Genomic DNA, 25,748 nt, shown 5'->3' on the forward strand with positions numbered 1-25,748 from the left:
AAGTTGGGAGCATGAAATTATCCAAAATGCCTCGGTGTGCTGAAGCATTAAGAGTTCCTTTCACTGGAACTAAAACAGCAGTTTAAAGAAATTATTAAAAACCCTAAATTACAAATAACAGTTATGCCCATGATGAGTATATGTAATTCTGCAATAATCACTGTGTGGGTACCTGCGTTATAGTTCAGTGAGGTGATCTACTATGATTTTGGGTCCAAGTCAAAATTTGCAGCCCAGCTGGGCAACTGCTATAGTTTTGTTTGGGGTTGTTTTGTTTTTTTATATAGTGGTTTAATGAGCAGTAGGTTGTTCCTCATCCAGTTGCCTGTGAGCTATGTTTACTGCCAGAGGGAAAAACAACAACAACATTTGTTCAGGGCTTATAGCAAATTCCAGAGTATCAAAGAATATTATGGTGAATTACTTTTGTTTATGTTTGTGGAGCTTTATAGATTTCTACAAATACTGATATTTTGTGTAAAATGGCATTGTGCAGGCCTTTTCCCTATACGCCAATCTAACAGTTTTAAATACTGCCTTACTGTTGTTGTGGCTATAGATGCTGGTGGGAAAATGAAGTGGCTAAGGTATAAAAAGCACAGAAATGCTTTTTCCACTCCCCAAAAATGGATTCGGGTACCACAAATCAATTCTGCTCCAGTGGGATTTTCTATCGTGGGAAGATGATGTCTAACTAGCCTGGAAGCAGACAACACATGCGGCAAACATGAACAGCTATGCTCCTCAGAGACCCTTGTGTCAGTGTGGGAATGGTTTAATACTACCATGCAGAGAGCTACAAAAAGTTTGGCATTGCACACCAGGGACAGGTTGGCAGCAATACCTGCACAGCCCACAAATCTTGTGTTACTGCTAATTCCTCCAGGCTGATGAGAGTCCAAACACAACTAATGTCAAAAGTCTGTGTGATTTGCTTTAATTTTAGATGGCGGGACATGTGACTTGTTAGAAAATACTGAGAAAGACAATGCTAGTATTAAGACCCTCAGTCTCTTAGATGAAATGTAATATTATTATTTATTTAAATTATTAAAATCGGGGGTGGAGGTGGGGGGCTGGGATCATACCATTATGCAAAAGATTTAAGGGGGGCAGATGTTCCGAAGACAACAAGTGTAGTGGTACAAGCCAAGTACACAGAGAGACGGCGAGCTGGATTTAAATGCAAGCGTGTTGGGAAAAAGTGAAGAAAGGAGCTAAAATGTAAAATGAGCAGCATCTGGCTGCATTTCAATGATATTGGAGACTGTCTGAAGTGATATCCACTTTTATATTCAGCCATTTTCCATGGTGGAGGATAAAAGGTTTCAAACATATCCAGGCCTTAAACCTCATATGTGTTCTCCTAAGTTACAGTTCAGTATTGAATATTACACAAAATAAACTATATACAAAGTGTCTTTGAATATCTGCATGTAGCACAGAGCCATGGGCTCAGGGTCTAAATGAGTCTCATAGGCCAGAATGTGCTTGAAGTTATTTATAATTCTTAACTTGTTTGAACTTCTGCTCACCACAAACAAGCACAAGCAGAAACTTTGGCCTTTTAACCGTTTTGTTTGTTTGTTTGTTTGTTTTCTTAAGTCTTACAGTTTTTCCTACTGATAAAATGCTCTCATATGGCCATTCATACTACACAAAATGATTAGGCATTAAAAATTTAAATGACAGAAAAGTTTCTGTTTTTCCACTTTCTATAGAAATTTCTGGTTTTTACGATTACAAAAAAAACCTGAACAGTCTGGGCAATCAGCTGCAAGAATTTTTGCCGTAACCTTTCACATCTATTACTTACAGTTTAAGTCCAAAGATGCGTGCCTACAGATTTCTTTCCTTGTCACAGCAGCTTTTTCTTCCTCATGTAGAAAAACAGTTAAATAAGTAACTTCTTTATACTGAATGGGAAGTTTCACTGGTCTGGCCCACTTAAGGTCAAAGTGAGCTGTACGTTGCCCGCCATGTAAAATGAGTTTGGCACCCCTGACATAGACCATGTTAGGCAGGTGTTATTATTTAACACAGACAAACGTTAGCTGGAAAATGTACCTTTAATTATCAACAACATCTCTTAGGCAAGTCATTGCTCTCTTCACTGCCATTTTTTAAGTGTGCCTGTCTTTCATGTATTTCCATCTGACTCTGATTAAAAAAAAATAACATACACAAATATATATATAGTAATAATTATATATATATATATATATATATATATATATATATATATATAATTCTATAATAACATAAATAATAATATGTAGTGATATAACGTAATGTGTTTAACTAAATTTATCCTGTTGTGTTATTATTCTGTGATGTGAAGTGCTGCTTCACCAAGCTACCTTCTTCATAAAGGAGAAGTGGCACTCCTTTCTTTGAGGACACACAATTTTTGTTAGCATCTTTAAAGAGACTAATGTTTATTGAATTCAGAAATCTGACCTCAACTCCATTTACCATTTATGGAACATTTGCAAAGCCAAACACTTTCAGCAGTAGGGATGGGTATCAAAACCCGGTTCTTGTTGAGAACCGGTGTTTCAATTCCTTGGAATTTTTTGCCATTTTTGCAAACGATTCTCTTATTGATTCCAGTCGCCCCGAATGACGTCACCGCGTTGCGGAGCGTCATTTACCTGGCAGGAAACATGGCGGCTCAAACGCTCAAAAGTTTGGTTATACTTTACGAGAACGGCTGACAACAGGGCAACTTGCAATACTTGCAAAGTAGATATTTCATTTAAGGGGGGAAACACTACGAATATGCAAAAGCATTTGCTCACAAAACACACGATGACCTTTAATGAATGTCATGTTTTTAATTCCGCTCCGGACTCGTGAATCTCAACCCAGCAGCAGCGGTAACGTTTGCACGTCCTCTCCCGTTAATGCGGCAGGTAAATAATCAACTAACAGTGCATATTATGTTAGCGCGATCTGCCTTATTACAAAACCTGCCATTACTGTGCATTTAGGTGACCATGATGAGACAGAGTCTGGCTGCCTCAGATGCTGGCAGTTCTCCCTGCAGTCTACCGGTAGCGTCTCCTTTCAGGCCAGGACAGACGAATGTCACCGAGCAGTGACTCAGTTTGTGGTCAAAGGCTTGCACCCATTTGCCACAGCAGATGCCCCCGATTTTCGGTAAGTGTTTAATTGTAGGCAGGGACATTACTGGATATTCTTGTGTAATTGCTACAGAATAATTTATGTTATACTTTGTTATTGCTACAGAAGAATATTTATTTTATTATTTCACATTTACAATTTTTTTTCCTGAGGACCCTGTGACACCCCACTGAAGAGCCGTAGGCTGGAACTCTTAAGATCTCACTGTTGGGTTTGTAAGGCCATGTTACTCCTAAATTTCTATCTTGTTCAAAGAGAAGATATAAAACTAAGTTCTAAGCTAACCGACCTTAGTGTTCTCCTTTTTTAAAAAGAATCGATAAAGAATCGAATCGTTAAACAGAATCGAAAATGGAATCGGAATCGTGAAAATCTTATCAATACCCATCCCTATTCAGCAGTATAAAAAAGTCTTTGTAACATTGCCACATCACCCTGGGATAAAACTGATTATCATGTTTAATGTCTTTATCAAGTCCATCTAGCTCAAGTGTTGCAGTAATTTAACAGAACTGATACTGTCATCTGGAATTAGAAACTGTATTTACTTATCTTCACTGACCTTCGGATCTAACTGTACATACTGTGTAATTGTTAATATAGAAATATGGGGAGCGATGGATGAGTAATATAGAGTATTTATCAGACGTTTAGTTAAGTATTATAGGAGTAGGCCGGTTGGAGAGTAAGTGGCCCACAGACTGGGCCACTTACTCTCTAAATGGGAAGCTGGTGCTTTACTTTCCCACATGAGCTGGTTGGACACCTTTGTGTTTCAACTGTCAGTAAAAACATTACAAAACAAGAGGCATTACCAATGTTACTGATATGAAAACCACAGATTAAAAGAAAACTTTGGTACTAAAAAGTTAACTTTGGGAATGTAGTGGTCAAACTCTGAAGCAAGGTCAAACATTCTGCAATATCTGCCAAGGCCCAGACTGTTCTTTATTCCGCAGACATTCACAGATCTAATTAGCAAAAACTGCCTGCCCTTTTCCTTGTGATTAGCTGCACTTTATCCTCAACAGTCTGGCAGTGTTTGACTGCTGCTTGGCAAGATACAGAGAGTGCAGAAAATATCACCTCTTGCCCCCAAAAAGAAAAAAAAAAGAGAATTAGAACTAGTGAGGATACATGTGGAAGTGTGAAGACTTTGTCACTGCAGAGGAACAAAAAAGAAACAGAGAGCCTGTCGCCCCTTTTGCTCGACAAGCTAGTGAGTAGAATGAAAATGTGTTCTAATTATCTGTTTAACTGCAAGGGCCAAAGCATAAAAAGGTTTTTGAATTTGAATACTTTTTCTTGCTCTTTCACAGCAACACAAAGCAGCAACAGCCAGACGACAAGCTGATCAACATCAGTGTAGAAAGTGATGATGAAAACCCACAAAAATCTCATTTTCAACAACAAATGTAAAGACAACAAAGAAGAAAGAACTGGATTTTAGGATTGCAATAAAAAAGAGGGGCGTCTGAGGATCACCACAAAAAGAATTAGTACTGTGAAGGAAATGTTGAGTTTGCAATAACAGGAAAACTGCATTAACTCATAAGCAGAAGTACATTGAGATGAAAAGTGTATGCATTAGGGAAAACTCACCCTGCTTAGCCCCATGTGGTAGTTACTCTTCTCCAGCTCCAAAGACTCCAGTAACTCCTCCACTGCCTGGAAACGAGCAGAACGAACACTCATTAGATAAACAACCCAATCGCTCTGTGTCCGGGCCTTACCTATGTCTGGTCATGTGACCTGGCTCCTAAAAATGATGCAAGTTACGTGCCATAGCAACAAACACCAATCCACTCTGGAATCAGCTAACACAAGCACACACATACCTCGATGTCCCTAAAAAGGAAACAGACTACAAGGTTTGAAAAGTGATGCTACATACTACATTTGGTAAACGTGTCATTAAATGTACAGTGGGGGAAATAATTGTTTGATCCCCTGCTGAATTGGAAAGTTTGCTTATAAAGAAATGATCAGTTTCTAACTTTTATGGTGGTTTTTATTTTAGGGGAAAAACACAGAACAGCAACCTAAAATCCAGACAAAAGGAATTACATTTAAGTTACAAACTGATTGGACCACTCCACTTCACATGAACTCGCTAAATCTTTTAGGTTTCTTGGCTGCCACTCAGCAACTTAAAGCCTGCTTCAGCTCCATCCACAGATTCTTTATACAACTGAGGTCTGGAAACTGAATAGGGTACTGCATGACCTTAATGTGCTTCTTTGGCAACTCTCTTATTGTCTTTGCAGTATGTGTTTGATCACTGTCAGAAAACAGCTGAGTTGATGCCATAGAGTTCAATTTTGGTTTCACGTTTTTTAACAAGCGTTCTCTGAATCATCTAGATCATAGGTGTCAAACTCTGGCCTAATTACATTTGGCCCACGAAGCCATACCAAATTACTATCAGAGCTGGCCTACTGGTATTATACAGCTAATATATATATTGTTCAGTATTAAGCTTTGCTTGTTCCATATTCAGTTTTTCAGCAAAACGTGTTTGAGTCCATAAGAAGAGATTCATTCTTATATCTGGAGGAATAAATATATTTCAATAAATATTAACGTTAGCCCGCGACTTTGTTCTAGTTTTGAATTTTGGCCCACTGTGTATTTCAGTTTGACACCCCTGATCTAGATGTTCACTGTTAAACTGTATATGTACCTTCTTGAGCAGGGGACCTTGCTGGCGTTGCAAGATTTCAATCCATTACAGCATGGTGTGTTACCAACAAGGTTCTTGGTCACTGTGTTCCCAGCTGCCTTAGATCACTAACAAGCTCCAAGCTTTGGACTGATCTACCACCTTTCTCATGATCATCCCCACCCCATGAGATACGATAATCATCCCTCCTCTATCTGGAAAGATGTCCATTTTAGATTTCTTCCATTTACAAATAAAATAGTTGGAGTTCTGTATTGCTGCATTAAAATAAAACTGCAATAAAAATTAGATACTGTTCTTGTTTTTCTCCTCTGTTTTTTTGGTAAGGCAACAGCAAGGGCTCAACATCGAGTAACTGTTTCCCCCACTGTAAGAGCCTTTGAGGGAATCTATTCTGAGAACTCTTGGAAAAACTACCTTTATTTCATGCACATATCTGTTTTGTGAAATTCCCGAACAATTGCAAGACAAGATTAATGTAATTACAGGACTTTTGCAGTAATTAAGGAAGAAGCGTTCCTCTTAAAGAAGGGTTTTAGGTCCTCGGTATTTTTGCGATTTCTTCACTGAACACCTCAGTAACTCTTCTTTTCAACCATTCTGTTGTTAATTTACTCATCAGACTAAAACTTCAGATCTCAGATCATCATGATTATGTTTTGGAGTTGATGAATGAAAATTTGTTCAAAAACCAAAAATGCTCAAATTTAGTCTCAGAACATTTTCCCTGACGTGAAGTGGAACTAGACACAGTGGTCTTTTGGAAACGTAGGCTTTTCAATTGCATACGGTCCCTTTATTGCAACAGTCTTGAATTTGATTTGAAGTGTTGTATAAAAAAGTACAAAAATTTGCAAATTCCTAGTTTATTCAGATCCTGTGTGTAAGCGTGACTTTGAACAATCACATTGCATTTTATAATGCAGGAAAACTTAATTTCAACCCACAAAATTAAGCTGCCATGAAAAACAATATTGTTATTAATATTGTAGCTTCAGTTTTCAGCTTTTTTGGAAGCATCCTTTTTTTTTTTTGGCTGCCTCTTGTGTTTCACAAGAAGCTGACAGACAGATATATCTATCAGGCAGGTATGAAACTGGGATCTGATTGTAAAAGATGTTTCATACCAGGCATTCTAGACCATGGAACCTCTCAAAGGAGGAAAACAATAGTAACAAACTTTAGAGAGAATTAAGCTTCTCAGGGATGATGCATTAAATTTCTCCCCTGCTGTTTGCCTGTTTGGTCTGAAAAGCTCTTGGCAGGCGTACCATATGGACACTGACAACATGGCTACATCATGCTGTCTTAAGAGGAGCAGACAGTACTGGGCTATAGCAGGAGAAAAATGGGGGCTTTTGTTTGGCAGAGACAAACCGTCCGACAGACTCAGCAAACCAAACCCTCTCTCTCTTGCTTTCTCCCTCTGTGAAAAAAAAATTGTATTATCGTCCAATTAAATCTGGCTAAAGTAATCTATCTCACACCAGCACCTTCCATCCATCTTCCTTTTCAAATAAAGAGACCTGCGTAGCATTAGTACTCTTTGAGTGGGATATCCTCTCTAAGCTCATCTTCAAGAAACTTTGAGCCTCCTCACTGCCAGTGTAGTATAGAGCAGTGTAAAGGAGCACGAGATTTTACACATCTGTCCTTGTTTAAGTTTTTTTTTCTTTTTACAAAACAAAACAAAATGTTGATTCTTAGAAAACAGATTCTGCACCTTTTGAGACAAGACATGAGGTACAGAGGATCTTAATGTAGATATGTTTTCTCACAGTATCCTCGTAAGACTAATCAGACCTTAGTGCAAAAATGCTATATACTCGCTAAATAAATGTAGGGAAGACATTAATCATATGCCCGGGGATGTTCCTAAACTGTTCTGCCACCTATACAAAAGAAATTGAAAGATAACGAGACAAAAAAGACACAAGGGAATGGATGGGAAGACAGAGAGAAGAGGAAACAAAGAACTGTTCCCACTATCAGTAATTATTCAGTACAGTGGCTGAATGCTGCCATCCCCCACAATTATAATTAATTATACACAAGAGCGGGAGAGCCAGGACAGCGGTAAGAGAAGAGGAAGAATAAATGGATTGTGTTCACAGACTCAAGTGTGGAGGGCAAAGAGGGAAACACCGCATGTCCAGACTTCATCCTTTCTACACTGTACGTGATTTTGTGGTGTGAAAAAAAGACAAAAGATATCCCCATGAGTAAGTATTTCACTTACAGGCAAAAGACTCACAAGAACATAAATGATCAATCTGAAAGTAACATTTCCTGTTATTTATCCCACATTTACACCACATCACTTTAACAGTGGATTTCAGGTACTCTTAAATAACCTTACATCTCCCACAATCCTGAGCAAATTTTACAAAACAATTTCCCCTTGTGAATGATTTATTCTGATTAAACCAAGGCAAATGATTACATTGTATCTTAATATACGAACAGCTAAGGATGTTGACAAGAGAGCACTTTTCGTTATATCAGCAGTCACAGTCCAACTACTCACAGCAGAACTGCAAGTATCATGCTAACTCTGCACTCACCCTCTTCTCATCTGTGACAATGTAGTGGTGGCCATACTTCTTGGTTAGATGAGGTGCCAGAACATCAAAGCGCCTTCGAAACTCAGAGAAAACCATGTGGTCAGGATAACCTAGAGGCAGAGAGGCAGAACAGAGAAGAGAGCACACAAACTCAGAACACCAAAGTTAAAGTAGCATCTGCAGCTGGTGGAAAGGCTAGAACTTTATCAACAGCCAACAGACAGACAATAGTATGAATGTCTATGGGACAGTCTTACATTGGGGTACTTTAACCCCTAACCCCAGATCAAATTAAACTGAAACGTGGTTCTGTCATCAGCATAACAGTGACTGGAAAGAGTGTTGAAATTACATACATATAACACTGCAAAGTAGTTACCTTGCCTGTGGATGCGCAGAGCATCTAGCAGCTTGGATCCTCGGAGCTGAGCTCTCAGGAGGCTCACGTCCAGAGTCATAAGACCCGAGTCAGGGCTCTCTCCATGAGCCATACGGTAATCACCTCCTCCTACTGCCTCTACTTTGGGCAGTAGGCAATGGACGAAGTGAACCTTAGAACGCCGCACCATGTCAATCAGAGCATCCTAAAAATAAAGAGATTATATCAGATATCAGTTTCCAGTTCTAAGACTTCATGCAACAACAAGCTATGAAAATAGTAGAGAGTTAAGCGTCACTGCCTTAACAAGTATTACAAAAGCAACAGAAGGGGGGACTGTTGTCCTACTGGGAGAACTTCAATGTTCATGTAGACAGCGAGACCTGGAGGGGAATGATTGTGAGGAACGGCCTCCCGGATCTGAACCAGAGCCGTGTTTTGTTGTTGGACTTCTGTGCAAACCACAGTTTGTCCATAATGAACACCATGTTCAAACATAAGAGTGTCCATAAGTGCACTTGGCATCAGTACACCCTAGGCCGGAGGTCGAGGATAGATTTTATAATTGTTTCACCAGAGATGCGGCCATATGTTTTGGACAATTGGCTAAAAAGAGGGGCTGAGCTGTCAACTAATCACCAGGTGGTGAGTTGGGTCAGGTGGTGGGAACTGCATGACCTTAATGTGCATATATAGTGAGGGTGCGCTGGGAACGCCTGGCAGAGGCCCCGGTCCGCAAGATCTTCAATGCACACCTATGGCAGAGGTGCCATAGGTGTGCAGCTCCATTGCCAAAGCAGCTGCACTGAGCTGCAGCCACAAGGTGGTTGGTGCCTGTTGTGTTTTCGTACCTTTTAACCACACTCTCATCCACTTACCACTTGGAGTTTCACTTGGATACACAGACTCTTCTTCTTGACAGCAGCCACACCTGTAGTGAAGGTTTTCCTCATACTAGTGGCTCGCCGCAGGGCAAGCTGGGAGCTGCCCTCCAGACCGGCGATGGAGCCCGACAACACGGTGGCTCCACTGGCCCGGCCCATGAACAGCGCGCTGATGTTCTTCCTGCAGTGGCAGAAAGATGATAGGGTTTGTACAAATCCACATCACTAGCATCCAAGAATTCACAAGACAATATAAAGAAATCAATCTGATAGCATTAGTGCCATATTATAGTTTTGAGAGCCATATGTTGACAGGCTCCTTGCTGCACTCTTTGGTTCACTCTGTTGCCTCATGGTGTCAAACACTCACCTTATGACTGCTAAAGGTCTGAAACAGATTTTGAAAAGCTGCTAAGTTAGATATTGTCCCTGCAATTTTGGTCTTTTTAGAGCAAATTAATTGCTTTAGCTAGACTATACTTAAGTAGAGTGTGTATTCCCTTTTGCAAGACAGTAAGGCAAATGTTCCCAAGACTTTATAGACAAAGAGCCATTGATTTCATAACCTACAGTACAAAATATATTGACTTCATTCATGGTTGAACTGTGGATTGTAGCAGTAAGATCATACTGGAAACATTTGATTAAACTCTACATTCTTCCCCTTGTCAAGCATATTATGTTTTTTTGAGTGACTGAAACCATAAAATTTACAGACAGACTGAAATGAGTGCATATGAACTAAAGACAAGAGAACACAGAGCCCCCAGAGGTGGAAAGGCAGGCCTAACATGACAGAAACTGAGATAAATCCAGGCAATGCAAGAATAAATTGGGCATTTCTTTCACAAGTTCACATGCAGTGTACTGTAATGTACATTTATATGTTCTCTATATCGGACAAATGTAATTCTATTAGTACAGGACATAGTTTTATTTTCTTCTTACGTAACCAGTTAATTCAAATCCACTACTAGCGACTCCATCAGGGCACGTGCAGCTTAAAAACAACAGCGGTGATGACCAATCACTTCATACATTGTTCTATTAAACTGGATGATGTTCATGTATAGACAGAGGCATCATACTTCTGGGAGTCCTGCAGCAGGGTTGCAGCATTCTGGGCAGCAGGGTTGTGCTTGGCATGGTTCAACCAGCCTTGGGTGTTATACTCCACCCAATTGGTCCCATGGCTGTGGCCCAGCAGGAAGAGGTGGGGCTTCTCTCCTCGCAGAAGTAGATTAGCTCCTGCAACAGAATGGAAATATTCTGCCATGGTGTATCAGTGTTGTCTATTTGTTTCTTCAGAAAGCCTCGACTGATTGCGTTAAGGGACAGCTACGTGTTTGAGTGTTCACCTTTGTTTTCTCCCTGTGCAGAGCCATAGTAGCTGAAGAGTCTCTCCAGCATGGTTTCCTCTGAACCTCCTGGCTGAACAGCCTCCTCCTCCATGAGCCACAGAAGGCCTCGAGCTTCATCTGTCCTGGCTAGAGTACGAACCTGTGATGAACAAAGGCAGGCGAAAATGTCTTTTTTATTTGGACAGATCAAGGAAAGACAATATAGAAGTCGTTATCTGTCACTTTCATCAGAGGACAGTGACTGGGTACTAAGCAGCCAAATACCTGACAAGAGATGTTTGTGTTTTGCTTTCTTTTTTCAAAAACAAAATAAAGAAAGTAAAAACATTTTTGCTCTCAAGATTAAAGGTTGCTTTGGAGCTGTGGAGTTGACTGTCAGCACCATCATCTGATGTCACTATATAAACATGGAGGCCTTGGGTAGCATGGATTGGACCAATTTCTGTTACTCCTTCAAACCTTAGAGACAGTGAATTTCCACATGGCAAATCTCCACCTACAGTAAGCTGCTGTTGCTCTAGACAAATTTGTCCTTAAGGTTTGTTCAGCATTTTTCATAAAGACTCAATCAAGGGCATTCTAATGTCCTCCCAAACCTTCAAAGCTGAACACTACAGTACTGATTTAAACTAAAGTGCAAGGATTGGCCCTTTCATTTAATTTTCTACTTTTAAGAAGATTTCCTCCCATCTTTTAAAAATTGTCAGTCACACAAATCAGACTTGAGTGAGCTTTCCAACTGTGCACTGAAAATCATACAGCTCATATATTTAAGTTAGAAGCAAGCAAATAAAACTAATTCTGTACAAATGCAGAATAAGCCTTCCACAAGCATTTCTGAATGCCTGTCATTCTACTTAGAAATCAATGTTCAATTAATGCTAGTAAATTAGCACCCAAAATCTAACAATATAAAAAGAAAACAGTGCAGCACAAAAGCTTGAGTGATTACTTGGATATAGGCTTTCACAACCTTAACAGCTGATTATAAAACTACTCCTCTTGTCAGTACAAAGTTTAAATCCTGCACTGTTTTGTTAAATTGTTGAATTTGTGGACCTAGCAGAGATGAGGCTTTCTACATAAAAATATGAAACCTGTGCAGACAGGCCGCTTATAATGAAAATACAAAGTTAGCTGACTCTTAAAGGCTTTCCAAATCAAAGAAGAGGCTTAGGATTGTGCTGCTGAAAACACATTATCTGCTAAAGTGTCATTCGAATCACTTACAGAGATTAAAAAGAGTTTGCTGTAATTTGAACAGAGATCACAAGCTAGATGCAAATGCACCACCTGTATTGTTTAATCAAAATTGAGTCACAGTGTGTTTCCATGTCTACTGTTCTTCTGGGTGTCATTAGTAATGCAGCTATTAACTAAAGCTAAAGGTATTGGACAGACTCATATTTGTGTAACACGATGCGGTGCTACCTCAAAAAGATCAACAACATTATTTTAATTCCTCTTCAGATAAATTGAAATAATTTGTTGGTCACTACTTGACATCACACACAAACACAGACACAAAATTATTATGATTCCACTCAAAAGGACAGTGGCAGTGTGGTGTAGTTCCATTGATGGCCTGGTGGAGCACAAGCTGTGTGGTTCAAGCTCACCGAAAGTCTTCTGTAGTTGCTTAAAATCCTTCAAGCTGGTTATGATTAGGAAAAAAGGTACCAGATTATGCACATATGCATCTCGCTGCATATGAGGGCTGTTAGCCACACAGTGGTGAGAATGCCTTTGCAGACCCATGACCTTTGCCAAAACGCCTACGATGGACATGTGGGAGCCTGAAATGTGCCACAGAGCAGTGGAAGATGGAACAAAAAAGGCACCAGAGGCAGAGGACCTTGGTGTTTATGTTGGTGTAATATCTGTACCACCTGATTGTTCAGGATTGGAAACAAGATAAAAGTTTGATCTACAGAGGCCTTGTGACGCTAACACCTTCAGTCTACAGATTCCTTGCCTTGAAAGACCAGGGCAGCTTGACAGAGTGATTTTGTTTGTGGTTGAGCACTGTATTATCTGAGGATGTGTGTACATAATGTGTAAGTCCATCATAAAGAGGATCAGTTGCAGAAACTTCTAAAATCTTTAGTGATTGTAGGTCAGAACATCCAATGTCAATCTAGTCCTAAGAGTTCATTTGAATTCAGTTGAACCATTAGAAACTGACCTCAGATTCACACATGCCAGCAAAAAGGAATCCATTCTGTAGTCTTTGCTGCTAAAGCACCACACTCGCTTTGAAGCTGACACCTGTTTCCTTAATGTTCCAGGTACGGGTTGCCTGGGTAACCATCTAATTTATTTACTACCTAGTCATATGTCAAACAACAGGATCCTGCTCGCGCACTGATAACTGCGTCAACCACTTGCCTGGAGAAACGTATCTCGAGTGGTTATTTTGTTATTTTTCCTGTAGTCACAGAATGTCATTTACGTTGTGTGGCCTCTGGTTGCTGTGAACTGCTTCCAATATGGATGCAGCTTAAAGCATTTCAGCTAATATTTGGGGGATTTGATTGTCTCTAGGTGTCTTGAAAACTAGAACGATCAACAGTTTGGCATGAAAAACAACGTTGCTGATGGTATCAAATGTCAGTTATTATGGTTAACAGACATTTGCTACTCTTACATAATTACAGGTTTGTTGTTCTACTCTCACTTCAAATAAAAATACACACCATTATATAAATCATCTAATACATTCAACACAGTCCAACACAAAAGGAAGCTGGAATCTAGTACTTGTCTCCATCAAGACTGCAGGACCATCTACACAGACCAAATGCTGCAAATACTTGTACTGCTAACAACACAGACTTTTAGTAAAAAGGGAACCAACGAGTGGAGAGAAAAGGAGACTCTTTCAAGCTTCAAAGAGAAAACACATCACAAATTTGATTCTAATCAATAGTGCTGATCTCAGACAAAATCCTAAAGGAAATGAAAGAAACAGCAAGAAAATATGGAACCAACCATCACAACAAGTTGACAAGCATTTAGGCTAAGCATGCTTTGAAAACTCTTTTATGTTACATCTAATTTCAGTCTCAAGAAGAGTAGGGGGAGTTTTCTGTCCCAGATCTCAGGTCCTCTGGCTTCAGCACATATTGATGCCTGCTTTGCTAGATTGGCCATGGACCTAGAACTATTTGCATTTGCCAGCAGTGATGAAAAGAGCTATTTGCTGGCTCAGTGGTACTCTGGGGTGCTCATTTGGCTACAGCTTCATTTGCATTAATGTCTCCCTGAATAATGACTGAAATTCAGGCCCAGATAAACTGCCCTTGAATCTGGACCTAAATACCTCAATGCTCCACTGAACATAAACACAACTTTAATCTGTGCTGTTAACACAGCATATTTCTCACAACTGATTCCAGGTGAAAGCAAAGCAGAGTGTAGTGAGGGTTGCTTACCAGAGCTTGGGTTGAGGCTTGATCAATAACTGCTACAGACAGTGAGGTGTTGGACTCTATGTCATCTAAAGCAAGTTCTATGTTTTCCTAGATGCAGGAGGGGACAGAAACTCAGGTTAGTAACCTACAAGACACGTACCAGCAGAAGATGAGCTCATAAAAAATAAAAAACAGAAAATCAAGTGCAGCTGTTCATCTCAATCTTGAAATCAGCAGTTACTAAAGCTATAGATTGGGTTGAGTACATAAAAAGTTTTGGAAATTTCTTAAACTGGACATTTGATTGTTGGGGGTTTTCTCTGCATTATTGTAGGGTCTTTGGTCTGTGCAAGCTTACCTGGAGGAAACCCACACAAGCACAGGGCGAGGCTGTAAACTACACATAGAAATGCTTTTACTGACACCACCAATTTCTCAACATTTGAGTTTTTGTGTATTTATTCAAGTTTTGAAGCTCAATTACTCGTAGAAACCACAGATCTTGATGTGAACCACTTGCATTGGAACTACAGTAGAAGTAGAAATTTTCTAAACCCCGAGTATCCTGTGGATTATCTGGAGTACTGAGGTCAAATTCTTTACTGCTGTGGAGCACCAATGAACTGATCTCCAGTGCATCTAAAATCCTAAAAATTTTAATTAGTTGAGAATTATCGGTACAGGCAGACGCCAGAAAAAATAGACATCTGTGTTTGACTACATGTAATTATTAAGTCGTCCTTAAAATCAGTGCATGAAATATGTATATGTTCTGTCCCTCCCAAGTGTTAAGCTCTGTTGTTCCAGCTGCACCTCCTTGTATCTCTCCAATTCCTTGACAAAGGTCCGTTCATGAAACAGAGTCTGTAGCCTCTCCTGGGTGTAGTTGTGACAGAGCTCTTCAAAAGTGGCTCCCCTCTGCTGATGAGCCAGCCGAGGGTTCTGGAAACCCGGAGTGTCAACGATCAGCAGAGAACACAGAGAGTGCTGACTAGACTTCAGGGCCCTGAGGGACACAGATGCATCAGCAGGCTTTAGTGAAGAAGCTTTGACTAATCAAGCAGTCTGCAGCTTCCCAGTGTCAAAATTATATTTATATACCAATTCATTCTTACAATATTTGAAGGTGAATGTTTTAAATATTTTACAAAAAAAATCTAAAGTGCAGCGCTTATCTGGCAAGATGAATTCATGAATGATCTAGCTATTTTATATAAGTCCAAATTGAATATGAATATTGTAGTACTAGAATTTGAGGTAAATGCTGACAGCTAACCTGTTAATAAGGGAGATGACAAGTGTGAAAAGCTCAGAGTAAAGTCCTGATGCCATGGCCTCCAAACACTCCAGAGCTGTGACTTTAGGGCCTGAGAGACAGATGAGATGCACGTTTTATGTTTTTTTCATGAGACTCAGTTTTTAAACAGCAGCTGAAAACAAGCAAAATGTGGTCTGCATCTAAGAAAAAATGATCATATCAACAATGGGAACCCTTTTAGCAATAATTCAACATAAATGGAAATTCCAACGTTTGCAGTATTTTTACCTAAGCCATCACCATGGCTAGCCTCATCTGGTGGTCCTCTGAATGAGGTAGAATGCTGCAGTCCTTTGGCCTGATGCTTAAAAATAGATGAAGATAGCTCCTCCAAGGTGCAGCCCAACAGGTAGGCCGCTTTCTGAGCCCATTCATGACGAGCAAACTGCCGACGTCCCACTACAAGTAAAGCATGAATGAGTTCAAATTCTAAAACAAAGAGCTAGAAGAAGAAAGGCAACGAAGATAACATGTACAGTAAAAATGAAGAGCAAGTGTAAGTATACAATTACTGTAGATCAAAACTACTATTTCTACCGTCTGTTGCAAATTTAGGCAAGATTTCATTTCTGTGACACTCCAGTATCCAAATCCAGTACAACTATCAGCTCTGCTGAGGTTCAGTACAGCTGACAAGACCTCAGACTGTAACTGTTAAAATACAAATTCAATTTCAACGATGGTCCTGGCCTTCTACCTGGTAAACACTTCGCTTGGCACCTCTATTTAACCAAAAGAGATGTTCTCTGCCTTTGACAGGAGTTGTCCCAGATGTGAAAAAACAATGCTGAAAAGTGCAAAAACTGTCAGTTGAAATGAAACGACAACTGAGCTTGAGATTCTGCAGTAATGGAACATTTAGCGCTTCTCTAACGCAGTAACGCAGTCATATCAGCATCTATGATTTAGAGGAGTTCCCTAAAAGGAAATGAATGTTGACTTGATTCTTATACTTGAGTGGGATATCTCTTATATCAAGATTTAACTGCATAATGATAATTCATCTCCTGAAAGTGGCAGAGTGAATGAGAAATTTTCCAGACCCCAACTACTGCCATCAACAAAGGCAACTTTTGTGATGGACTCACTAGAAGGACTAAAAAGTATCTATTCTCTTAATGAAAGATGTCATGAGGTGTACAGTACAGTCTAGTACTGATTTACTGTATAATATCACTTTACCCCATCCAAAACACGACAGCAGACTCCTGAAGAATGTATTATTATAATACCACAACTATACTGTATTATATGCTGTCAACGGCATAGACAAAGAGAGAAAGGCAGCATTTCTTTGTGCAATGTGTAATGCTGAATTAATGCTGAACACTGGTGGCTCTAAAAGTCAACTGGTGAATATCTTGCAGTTGACGTGATGTAAATTATTTTTACTAAAATACTTAAAGTCAGTACAGAATAGTTTCATGTTGACACTTTGCAGCACATACACTGACAGTAAAAATTAGAGACACTTAAATATTTTAATGTCAATAAATGAAATCAATGTTTTAAAAATCTTTAAAATATTTAAGTAGGATCCAGTTATGATCCCACCTTAAACACCAAGAGTCCTCTGCTGTGTGGGTTTTAGCACATCATGTTTGTGTTCTGTCCCCACGACTCCAAACATAAATATGGAAATCTCTACTGTGAGAAACGGAAAAGCTGTGTGAGGCTGGTGTGTTCTTAGATATGTGATGGAGATGACAGCTAATCATGTTTAATCCTAACTCTCAATCTGTTTTTGCACAATTATCTGCAAGAGGAGAGCATCTCCACTTGGTCGGAACCTCAATCAAAGCCAGTGTGTTAGAATAAACCAAAGAATCATGACAACACCAGCGACATACAGCCAATCAAAGCGACACAGAACCAGAGAACCCAACAGGGTCCAGGTTAATCTGGGAAATACAAGGTCTGTGGTAGAGAGCTAAAACACAAACAAGAGATTTGAAAATGTACAAGTTTTACTTTGTTTGTTTCAGAATTGTAGTAGTGTGACAGAAGTCGAATGAGGTGACAGGGGAGGTATGAGAGAGGGCGGTTTAAAGAAACAGTGAAGTTCTGATTTTCATCTTAGAGAAAAGGAAAAGGCGATGCAAGGAGATGGGAGAGCCGTAATGAAGAAAACACAAAAAACACAAGAGAGAAAGAGGAGGAGCAGAAACAATAAAAATGCTAATGGCTGAAGAGAATGATAAAGGCATACAGACAGAAAACAAACAGGAGAGGCTCTGACATAAGGTTTTTTAGGTTAAAAAAAAGGGTCAACAAGTCGTGTGTTGTTTTTTTCCCATTACCTTCATCTCCATCTGTGTTTGATATGGCGCAGCATGCAAACATGCAAGTAAAAAGAGAGGGGGGGGGGGGGGGGGGGTGTTAGAGATAATAGTTTAAGGATTCATCACATCATCACAGACACAGGAAAACATGAACATTAGCATTCAACAACACTGACAACACATCATTATGCTTTGGAACAGCTGGCTGAGAAATGTGACTGATAGCACCCCAAACCCCTGTTTCACACCAGTGGAGAGGAAATGATACTCAGGACTAAAAGAAAACGGTCCAAGCATAAAGAATGTCCTTCAAGTAAAGTCACTGTCAGTGCAGACTACTGACGTTAAAAATTATTCAAGTCACAAAAGACTTTCTATACTATGACTGATGTCACTTTGAAGTAAGTGTGCATTTCAGCAAAAACATGTAAAAAGATGACTTTTACTGTCCCCAGTTTTATGTTGGAGCATCCATCGCCACCTGACATTGAACCCATACGACCCAAAAAACAGAAGGAAACACTTCACACAGCCACCACATTGAGATTGCTGCAATGAGGAGAAAAATCAATAAATACGTGCAAGGGTAATCACTTCCAGTTATGGAGACACAATTTTGCAAATAAATTAAAGTTGGCACTTAAATTGGTAGTGATTGTAAAGTAGTCACATCCAAATATAAAATAAATGTATTCTGTTGCGCTCCATCTTATTTTCTGTGCAGGTATGCTTTCTTTTTCAGACGGCACAATTTTAAAGTTAAGGGACCTTCTACTTATATACAGTAAAACCTCAAATATATGACTAGTGATTAAACTAAAACTCAACTTCAAAAACTGTTTGGATGTCATACATAAAAACAGAACACAATGTAGGATTTGATCAACATACCTGGACTTCTAAAAGTTCTAGGGGAATTAACTGTGGACTGCTGAAACATTTTGGAAAAAGCCACATTAAACGGCATCTAATGGAAAAAATCTGCATTCCCTTTTGCCTCTGTAGTCAGCGTGCCTCTGACTGAGAGCAGTACATTCATATGTCAAACATGACACCTAGTGGCTGGTGGTAGAAAGTAAATTTGACTTAAAAACAATTTTTCTCCCACTTCTGCAAGAAGAATTCACATTTGATGCCTTACAGTTGATTGTAATTTGAACAGAGACATGCTGGCATTAAGTAATCAGGTCAGTGCAGTGCAGAGAAGCTGGGAAAATCAATAAATCAGTTGTTGGGAAACTTGCATATAAGTATAAAACCAAATGCAGGATATGCACATCTTCATTTCAAGTCGTCCTTACAATCTAAAACAACTAAAATTACATACGTAGGAGGATCATGTTAAAGGGACAAGTCAAATATGGCATATAGATTTTAGACTGCCCATTTTAGACTTTTTGCCAGTTTGTTGTTAACATATTGTCATCCATGGCCTCTTTTTTCCATATACCTTTTCCCTATTAAGCAGGATGACATTGCAAGTTTCAGGTCTTACTTTATTTGGAGTGGATCAGTGCTCACTCTAGTGGCAGCAGGGTAAGCGGGATATTTCAACCAAATTTCTCCCAAGCAAAACTTTCCAGTTCACTTTACACAAGTTCTGGGTCTACCCTGCTGTCTCCTACCAGTTCGGTGTGCCCAACAAACCTTCAAAGGTTGGTGGCCAATAGGCTTACTAAGAAGATGCCCAAACTGCCTCAACTAGTGACTTTCGGCACAGACCAGTGGGCATAGCTAGAGTTCATCAGGACCTTTGACTGAGAGGCGAGGAAGACCGTGATGTGATCCATGCAAACTTCCCACTTTCCAGTCTTTCTAAAGCGCTTGGAGTTCCAAAGGAAATTCCAAATGAAACCCAACTATGAGAAGTAAAACAAATGTAAAGGAAAATATGCATTTTATTCAGCAGTACGGACACGATGACACTTCAGTTTTTTGTTGTTGTTTGTTTGTTTGTTGTGCAAAACAGGCCGTAATTTTGTTGTGACCATGTAACTAATCATGGCGATGTAAGGAGTCGCGCGTAAAACGATGGATTTTGCGCATATCAGTTTCTTTTGAAAATGATTATACAAGACATTGCATTTTAATAATCCAGACTAAAATGTGAAATAGAATGAAATTCTTTGTGGATTATCTAAGACAGAACAAAGCTCAAGCTGCTTGTGGAACGCATATGCACACTTTCACACTTTCACTGCTGATTTAGTGTGGGATCCCCTTACCGAACTCTCTCCCGTGAAAATGGAGCAGTGAAAACGGTATTTAACACTTTATGTATTTACACGCTTTTTTTATTGACACACAAACAAACACAGACGTTTCTACAGACCATTAACTTCTTTTGAAAAGTCGACTGTTTACTCTTACTGTAAATTTTATTCTTTATTCTGACTGAGAATAAAGTTTTTGCGTATATAGGAAGATCAGCACAGACTGGCTTTTGTTTTCATTAAGGGTTTCGACAAAACCTAAAACCTCAGTCAGAGCTGGCCATGACAGAGATGGCTATCACATCGGTGGTTAACTTCTTCTGCATCTGCTTCTGCTCACATAAAAGAGGGCATTTAATGCATCATGTCATTCTTTTTCTGCAGAAATAATCCTTATGAATGGCAGCTACCAGGACAGGCTGCAGAAATTCATAAATGTTGGGATTTACCTCAAAGAACAGTAAAAAGGTGTTTTTACACTTCCAGTTTATTGTTTTCTCGCTGAGTTTTGTCACAGATCTTTGTTAAATTTGTCTCACAGGAGATGATGACACCTCTCATATGCACGTGTCTTTCATGCTTGTAACGGGAGCCGCACAAGCCAGAACATTAATAAAGGGTTTAATTAAATAAATCTTATAAAGGGCTACAGTTGTCTTACTTTAGAGGAATAAATATGAAAGAATTTGGGCATCAACACAACCTCAGACGCCGTCTCTGTTCAGATTTATAATTGTTTTGCGTTACAAAACAGAAATGTGGGTGTTTTGTTATGATTCCACTGAACATGGTTATCATATATATACACAAAGAGAAACCGTCACCTATAGCTTACATCAGCACCATGGACATAGCCAGTGTTGGGAAGGTTACTTTTAAAGTGTATTCCACTACAGATTACAGATTACATGCCCCAAAATGTATTTTGTAACGTATTCCGTTACGTTACTCAATGAGAGTAACGTATTCTGAATACTTTGGATTATTTAATATATTATCATGCTTTTTACAACTACATGAATGTACTATAGCTGTGTGATTTATTACTATTACTGAAGGTTACTCATCATACCAATACCAGCTACATTTTTAAATCTTAATATAAATGAGTAACAGTAGGTGGACATTAGGTAAGGCTGCACTTTTTGCAGTGATCTCGTATAGAAAACTATTCTGTGCATATATAAAACAGGTCCACAGCTCCGAACCGTAGTAAAGCGACCTCTGGCTAATACGTCGGGTTCGTGTCGGGCTCATAGCTGAAAACTTTACTTTGTTGCCTGGGTCAAGTTTGCTAGCGAGAGACAGAGAGAGGCGTTGAAAGGCTGCTCCAACGGAGCTTATTGTTTCAGAGGAAAACACGAACACAGTGTACTTACAGCTGGGCTACACTGCCCATGAGGCTACATTCTTTAGGGCTATGCCTGTATTGCCTTCATATTAAATAATTTTTTGAACAATAATTTATTTAAATATTTCGTCACGTCATTTTGCGGGACGCAAGTAGAGGTGACATGGGCTTGAGACCCAGGCATTTGAGCCTCTTAATGCGTGTTTTGTTTGGGTTTCCACCGGCGTGGAATTACCAAAAATAGAGAGGGGACAGCCTAACATATGGAACAGGAAAAGGCCGCCGTGTAATCCCTTTATTTCAACAAAGTAACTGTATTCTGAATACCACCTTTTTAAACGGTAATTGTAACAGAATACAGTTACTCATATTTTGTATTTTAAATACGTAACGGCGGTACATGTATTCCATTACTCCCCAACACTGCCAGTGGCTCTACTACAATCTTTCTCCAGATGTCTAAGCTCCTAACTTTAAGTCTAAGATACAGCCGAGCCTCCCTACAGAGGAAATTCCTTTTAGCTGCTTGTATTCACAACCTTATTTTACTGGTCAGTACCCAGACGTTATGAGGGTGGTCAGATCTTTGACCATGACAATCTGGTCCATGTGTTTGTGTGTGTGTGTGCATGGCTGGGTCTGGGGCTTGCTGGGGCTTGGCCCCTGTGAGATATGGTCTTGGAGGAAAGAGGTTCACCCTCCCTAGTGCTCCTTGCTGGATGCTGCTGTCCCTCCCTGGGCATACTTGTTGGTTCCAGGGCGTGTGGTTCGCTGTTCTGACATGGTTGTTGACCCACTCCCTTGGTGGTCTGGAATGGCTTACACGTCTTCCGTGTTGGGGGGGTCTCTGCCAGGCAGTTCTTGGGCACCTGGAGCCCATTTTCCCCTACCCTCATTTTCAAGTTCATTTTGTGACAAAGACACTTAAACACTTACACTCACACTGGACACTCTCTCTCACACTCACACACTGCACAACCCCTACAAGAAGAATATATCTGTGCATTTTTTTATTTTTTGGGTTCTAGTTGCTGTATGGTTGTTTTTCTGACAGGTGTGGCAGTTGGTGATACACTGTAGATTTCTATTTGTACGCTATCCTTTTATTACATCTTCTCCTATTCCCCTATAATCACACCATCTCCCTAGTCAAGATCTGATGTACTTAAAATCAACGAGGAAGGGAGTTCCTACCTTTAGTCGCGCCCGCTGCCCCCAAGTGGTAAATGGCACCGAGGATAAGCCAGAGGGCTTTCTGCTCTTCACTGGAGATGCCCAGCACCTTCATGGCTGCCTGCAGCTTGGTGAACTGCTGCAAGGATCGCTGCTTGTCTTCAGGCTGAAGCAGATCAAATCAAACTTTACTGAACCCTGCAGGGAGTCTGGAATTTTGCAATAAACAGTTGCTTTCATCCACACATTTTATTAACATCTACCATCTACTGTGATTACCTTAGTCTGTGGCAGGATCCCAAAAGCACTGTTCTCAGCCAGGTGGTTAAAGTGCAGCTCCGTCCTGGAGGAGAGGAAAGACACTAGAAACATAAGCTCCTCAGTGCCAGACAAATGTGTAAGCTTGATGTGAGTAGTTGTATTTTTGTTATATCAGAAGAATATCCATATTATGTGACAATGATTTTCTTTTAAGACAGCTTTCTAATTTAATTGCTGACTTAGCAAAGATATTTAGTGTAAAACCCCAATTCTAAAAAAGTTGAGAAGATTTGTTAAATGTAATTAAAAACAGAACGCAATGACGCAAATCACAGGATCAATGTTCACTACAGTTCCTTCCAAGTACTACATTTGATAGATACTGACGACTGTCAACCAGGAACACCTCACAAGAACTGCAGTCGTCTAGTGACAACAATTTACTCAAATCCTTAAGCTTGCCCATTTTTAGACTTCGAGCACAGAATGTACACTTGCTACCTAAAAAAGTAACGAAATCAGTGTTTGGTCGATTCTTTTCTTTGTTGTAACAAAGAAAAAAAGCTATAAATATTACACCACTGGAAAGTCTGTTTATTTCCCCGTAAGCATTGCCACATTTGTAAGAAAAATGCATTTGTGCATCGAGTATATGGGTTACCCCCATGAAAAACCTGCCAAATCTTCTCTACCAATGCTGCTGCCTGATTGGCACCTGATTACCATAAAATGTTAAATTGCTAATATGTTTTGTTTCTTCAGACACTGTATCTAGGTTTTGGTCCCAGTGGGAGGCCCTAACACGCTGCAAAGCATTAGAAAGTTTAATCAACAGCATGCATTGTTTGTGTTTTGACTAAAAATTTCAAGGAAATACATCACATCCTCTTGTATTTTGGTTATTGTGGGTGGACCACAAGGGATTTTCTGGGTTTTAAGTGGGCCACAGGATTGTTGACTTTGGGAATGGGTGGCCTATAGAATTAAGAGCCTGTACATTCATGCTGTAAGGTATATACAGGTTTTAAAGTAACATATGCTCCCATGATACAATGACTGAAAAAATCAGTGATACTGATTGTTGACAATTTCATTTCAATGCAACTGCACTGCCATACAGCAGTGAAACAGTGAATATTATGCCACTGTCCAGAAATTTCCAGACATGCCTATCCATAGCAAACAGAGAATAGGTGACGAAAACTTGTCAAGAAAACAAACATCAAGAAATAATATGACAAACACTGTGAAAAACCTATTGTAACGCTACAATTCTTCCAAATCAAATCATTTTTTTATTTTTAAAAAACAAAAGAAAATCTCTACGTTACTAAACAGTACAAAAAAGGGCTCAACGAGTCACCTGAGACTGCTGTCGGCTCCAGCCATCATGTAGTAAAAAACGTTGAAGGTGGATTCCCCCTCAGGTCGTCTGCTCACCCTCAGTTTCTCCAACAACATTGTCTAAGAAGTAAAGAGAGTTTTGTAAAAAGGGTACAGTACAAGCTAATCAGCTGTGTGCGCGCACTTGTGTTTGTTACCTGGATGGAGGCAGAGGCCACCTGCCCAGCTTGGTCGAAGTCCAAGGAAACAACATGAGAGAAGTGGCTGGCATTTGTGTTTATGGTGGTAGAGCTGTTCCCAAAGGCCTCCAGTATGGTGTAGACTGCCTGCCACTTCTCAGCTGTGTCACCAAAACGATAAGATGTCCCATCATTTGATGATTCATTGCAAACTAGCAATCAATGTTTCACAAAGAACCCATAATTCTGTTCTACCTGTTAATAATTCTCATTGTCCAAATCTTATTATACTTTTATAAACAAAGACCTGATGAAAATTGGACTGGCTACACTGACACTGACAATACTGACATTTCAGTGTATAACTGTTATACATGTTATATATGTCCTCAAACCAGGCCCTGACTCAAACCGCAGCCTGTCTGTCTTACATATCCTTGTTGGTGTAAAAACCTCTGGCTCACACTGTCAGTAACAGGATTTGAGCCTACTTGTGTTTAGTTAATTATTTCTATTTAGTAATTGAAGAAAAAGCACTTAAAAATTATCTGATTTTATCATCTGTAATACTTAATTTCAAAAGTTGTAGAGAATAAGGATTGTGCAAAACAAAAGACTGAAACCAGTACAGCTGTGATGTTCTGGCTTGGACAGTGTAAGCTATCCTGTGCTCAAATTCAAACCTGAGCATTTATTCTTAAAAAACAAAATCATCATGTGATAAGTTCTCTTTTTTAAGTTTAACTGAAAAAAGAGAACTTATCAGATGATGATTTTGTTTATTAATTATTATGAATTATTATTTAATTCTTTCTAACTAGGTTGAGAATCCTGAGAAACCATGTAAAATTCCAATATAAGATATTTGAGGTTTGTAGTCCACCTACCCCTGTCTTTTGTGGACAAACTCACCAGAGAAGATTTTTCCTGTGCTGCCAGCAATGCAGACCAGGTACTGGACAAGATGCTGACAGTTGGTGGTTTTGCCGCTACCAGACCTGCCCAGCAGCACAATGGACTGATCCTGTCGGGTGGTGAGCAGGTTGCGGTAGGCCGACTGGGCCACAGAGTAAATGTGAGGAGCTGAATCCTCACGCCGGCAGCCTTTAAACATGTTCATCACCTTGTGAGCAGGAACAGAATATGAGATTAAAACATGTACAAGCACAAAAATAAAGAGAGACTAATGAAGAGTT

General features: G+C 39.7%; 1 protein-coding gene across 6 annotated transcripts in view; it reads right to left on the minus strand.

Moving 5' to 3' along the window:
* The window catches only part of myo18ab (myosin XVIIIA b), a 127,845-nt gene that overhangs the window by 55,808 nt on the left and 46,289 nt on the right, over nt 1-25,748 (minus strand). For all 6 annotated transcript variants that reach the window (XM_085479062.1, XM_085479063.1, XM_085479061.1 and 3 more), the window contains 15 exons: nt 25,465-25,675; nt 24,571-24,713; nt 24,393-24,493; nt 23,048-23,111; nt 22,790-22,934; nt 15,978-16,148; nt 15,708-15,798; nt 15,245-15,437; nt 14,453-14,539; nt 11,016-11,157; nt 10,746-10,905; nt 9,652-9,838; nt 8,774-8,978; nt 8,395-8,504; nt 4,750-4,815 (listed from right to left, as the gene is read on the minus strand). In XM_085479062.1, the coding sequence (XP_085335188.1) occupies nt 4,750-4,815; nt 8,395-8,504; nt 8,774-8,978; nt 9,652-9,838; nt 10,746-10,905; nt 11,016-11,157; nt 14,453-14,539; nt 15,245-15,437; nt 15,708-15,798; nt 15,978-16,148; nt 22,790-22,934; nt 23,048-23,111; nt 24,393-24,493; nt 24,571-24,713; nt 25,465-25,675 (2,076 nt within the window). The remainder of the gene's footprint in view (nt 1-4,749; nt 4,816-8,394; nt 8,505-8,773; nt 8,979-9,651; nt 9,839-10,745; nt 10,906-11,015; nt 11,158-14,452; nt 14,540-15,244; nt 15,438-15,707; nt 15,799-15,977; nt 16,149-22,789; nt 22,935-23,047; nt 23,112-24,392; nt 24,494-24,570; nt 24,714-25,464; nt 25,676-25,748) is intronic.

Source organism: Copadichromis virginalis, linkage group LG14, assembly GCF_057382275.1.
Source record: "Copadichromis virginalis isolate Kocher_CV1m ecotype Utaka linkage group LG14, C_Virginalis_male_GT1.1, whole genome shotgun sequence".
NCBI lineage: Eukaryota > Metazoa > Chordata > Actinopteri > Cichliformes > Cichlidae > Copadichromis > Copadichromis virginalis.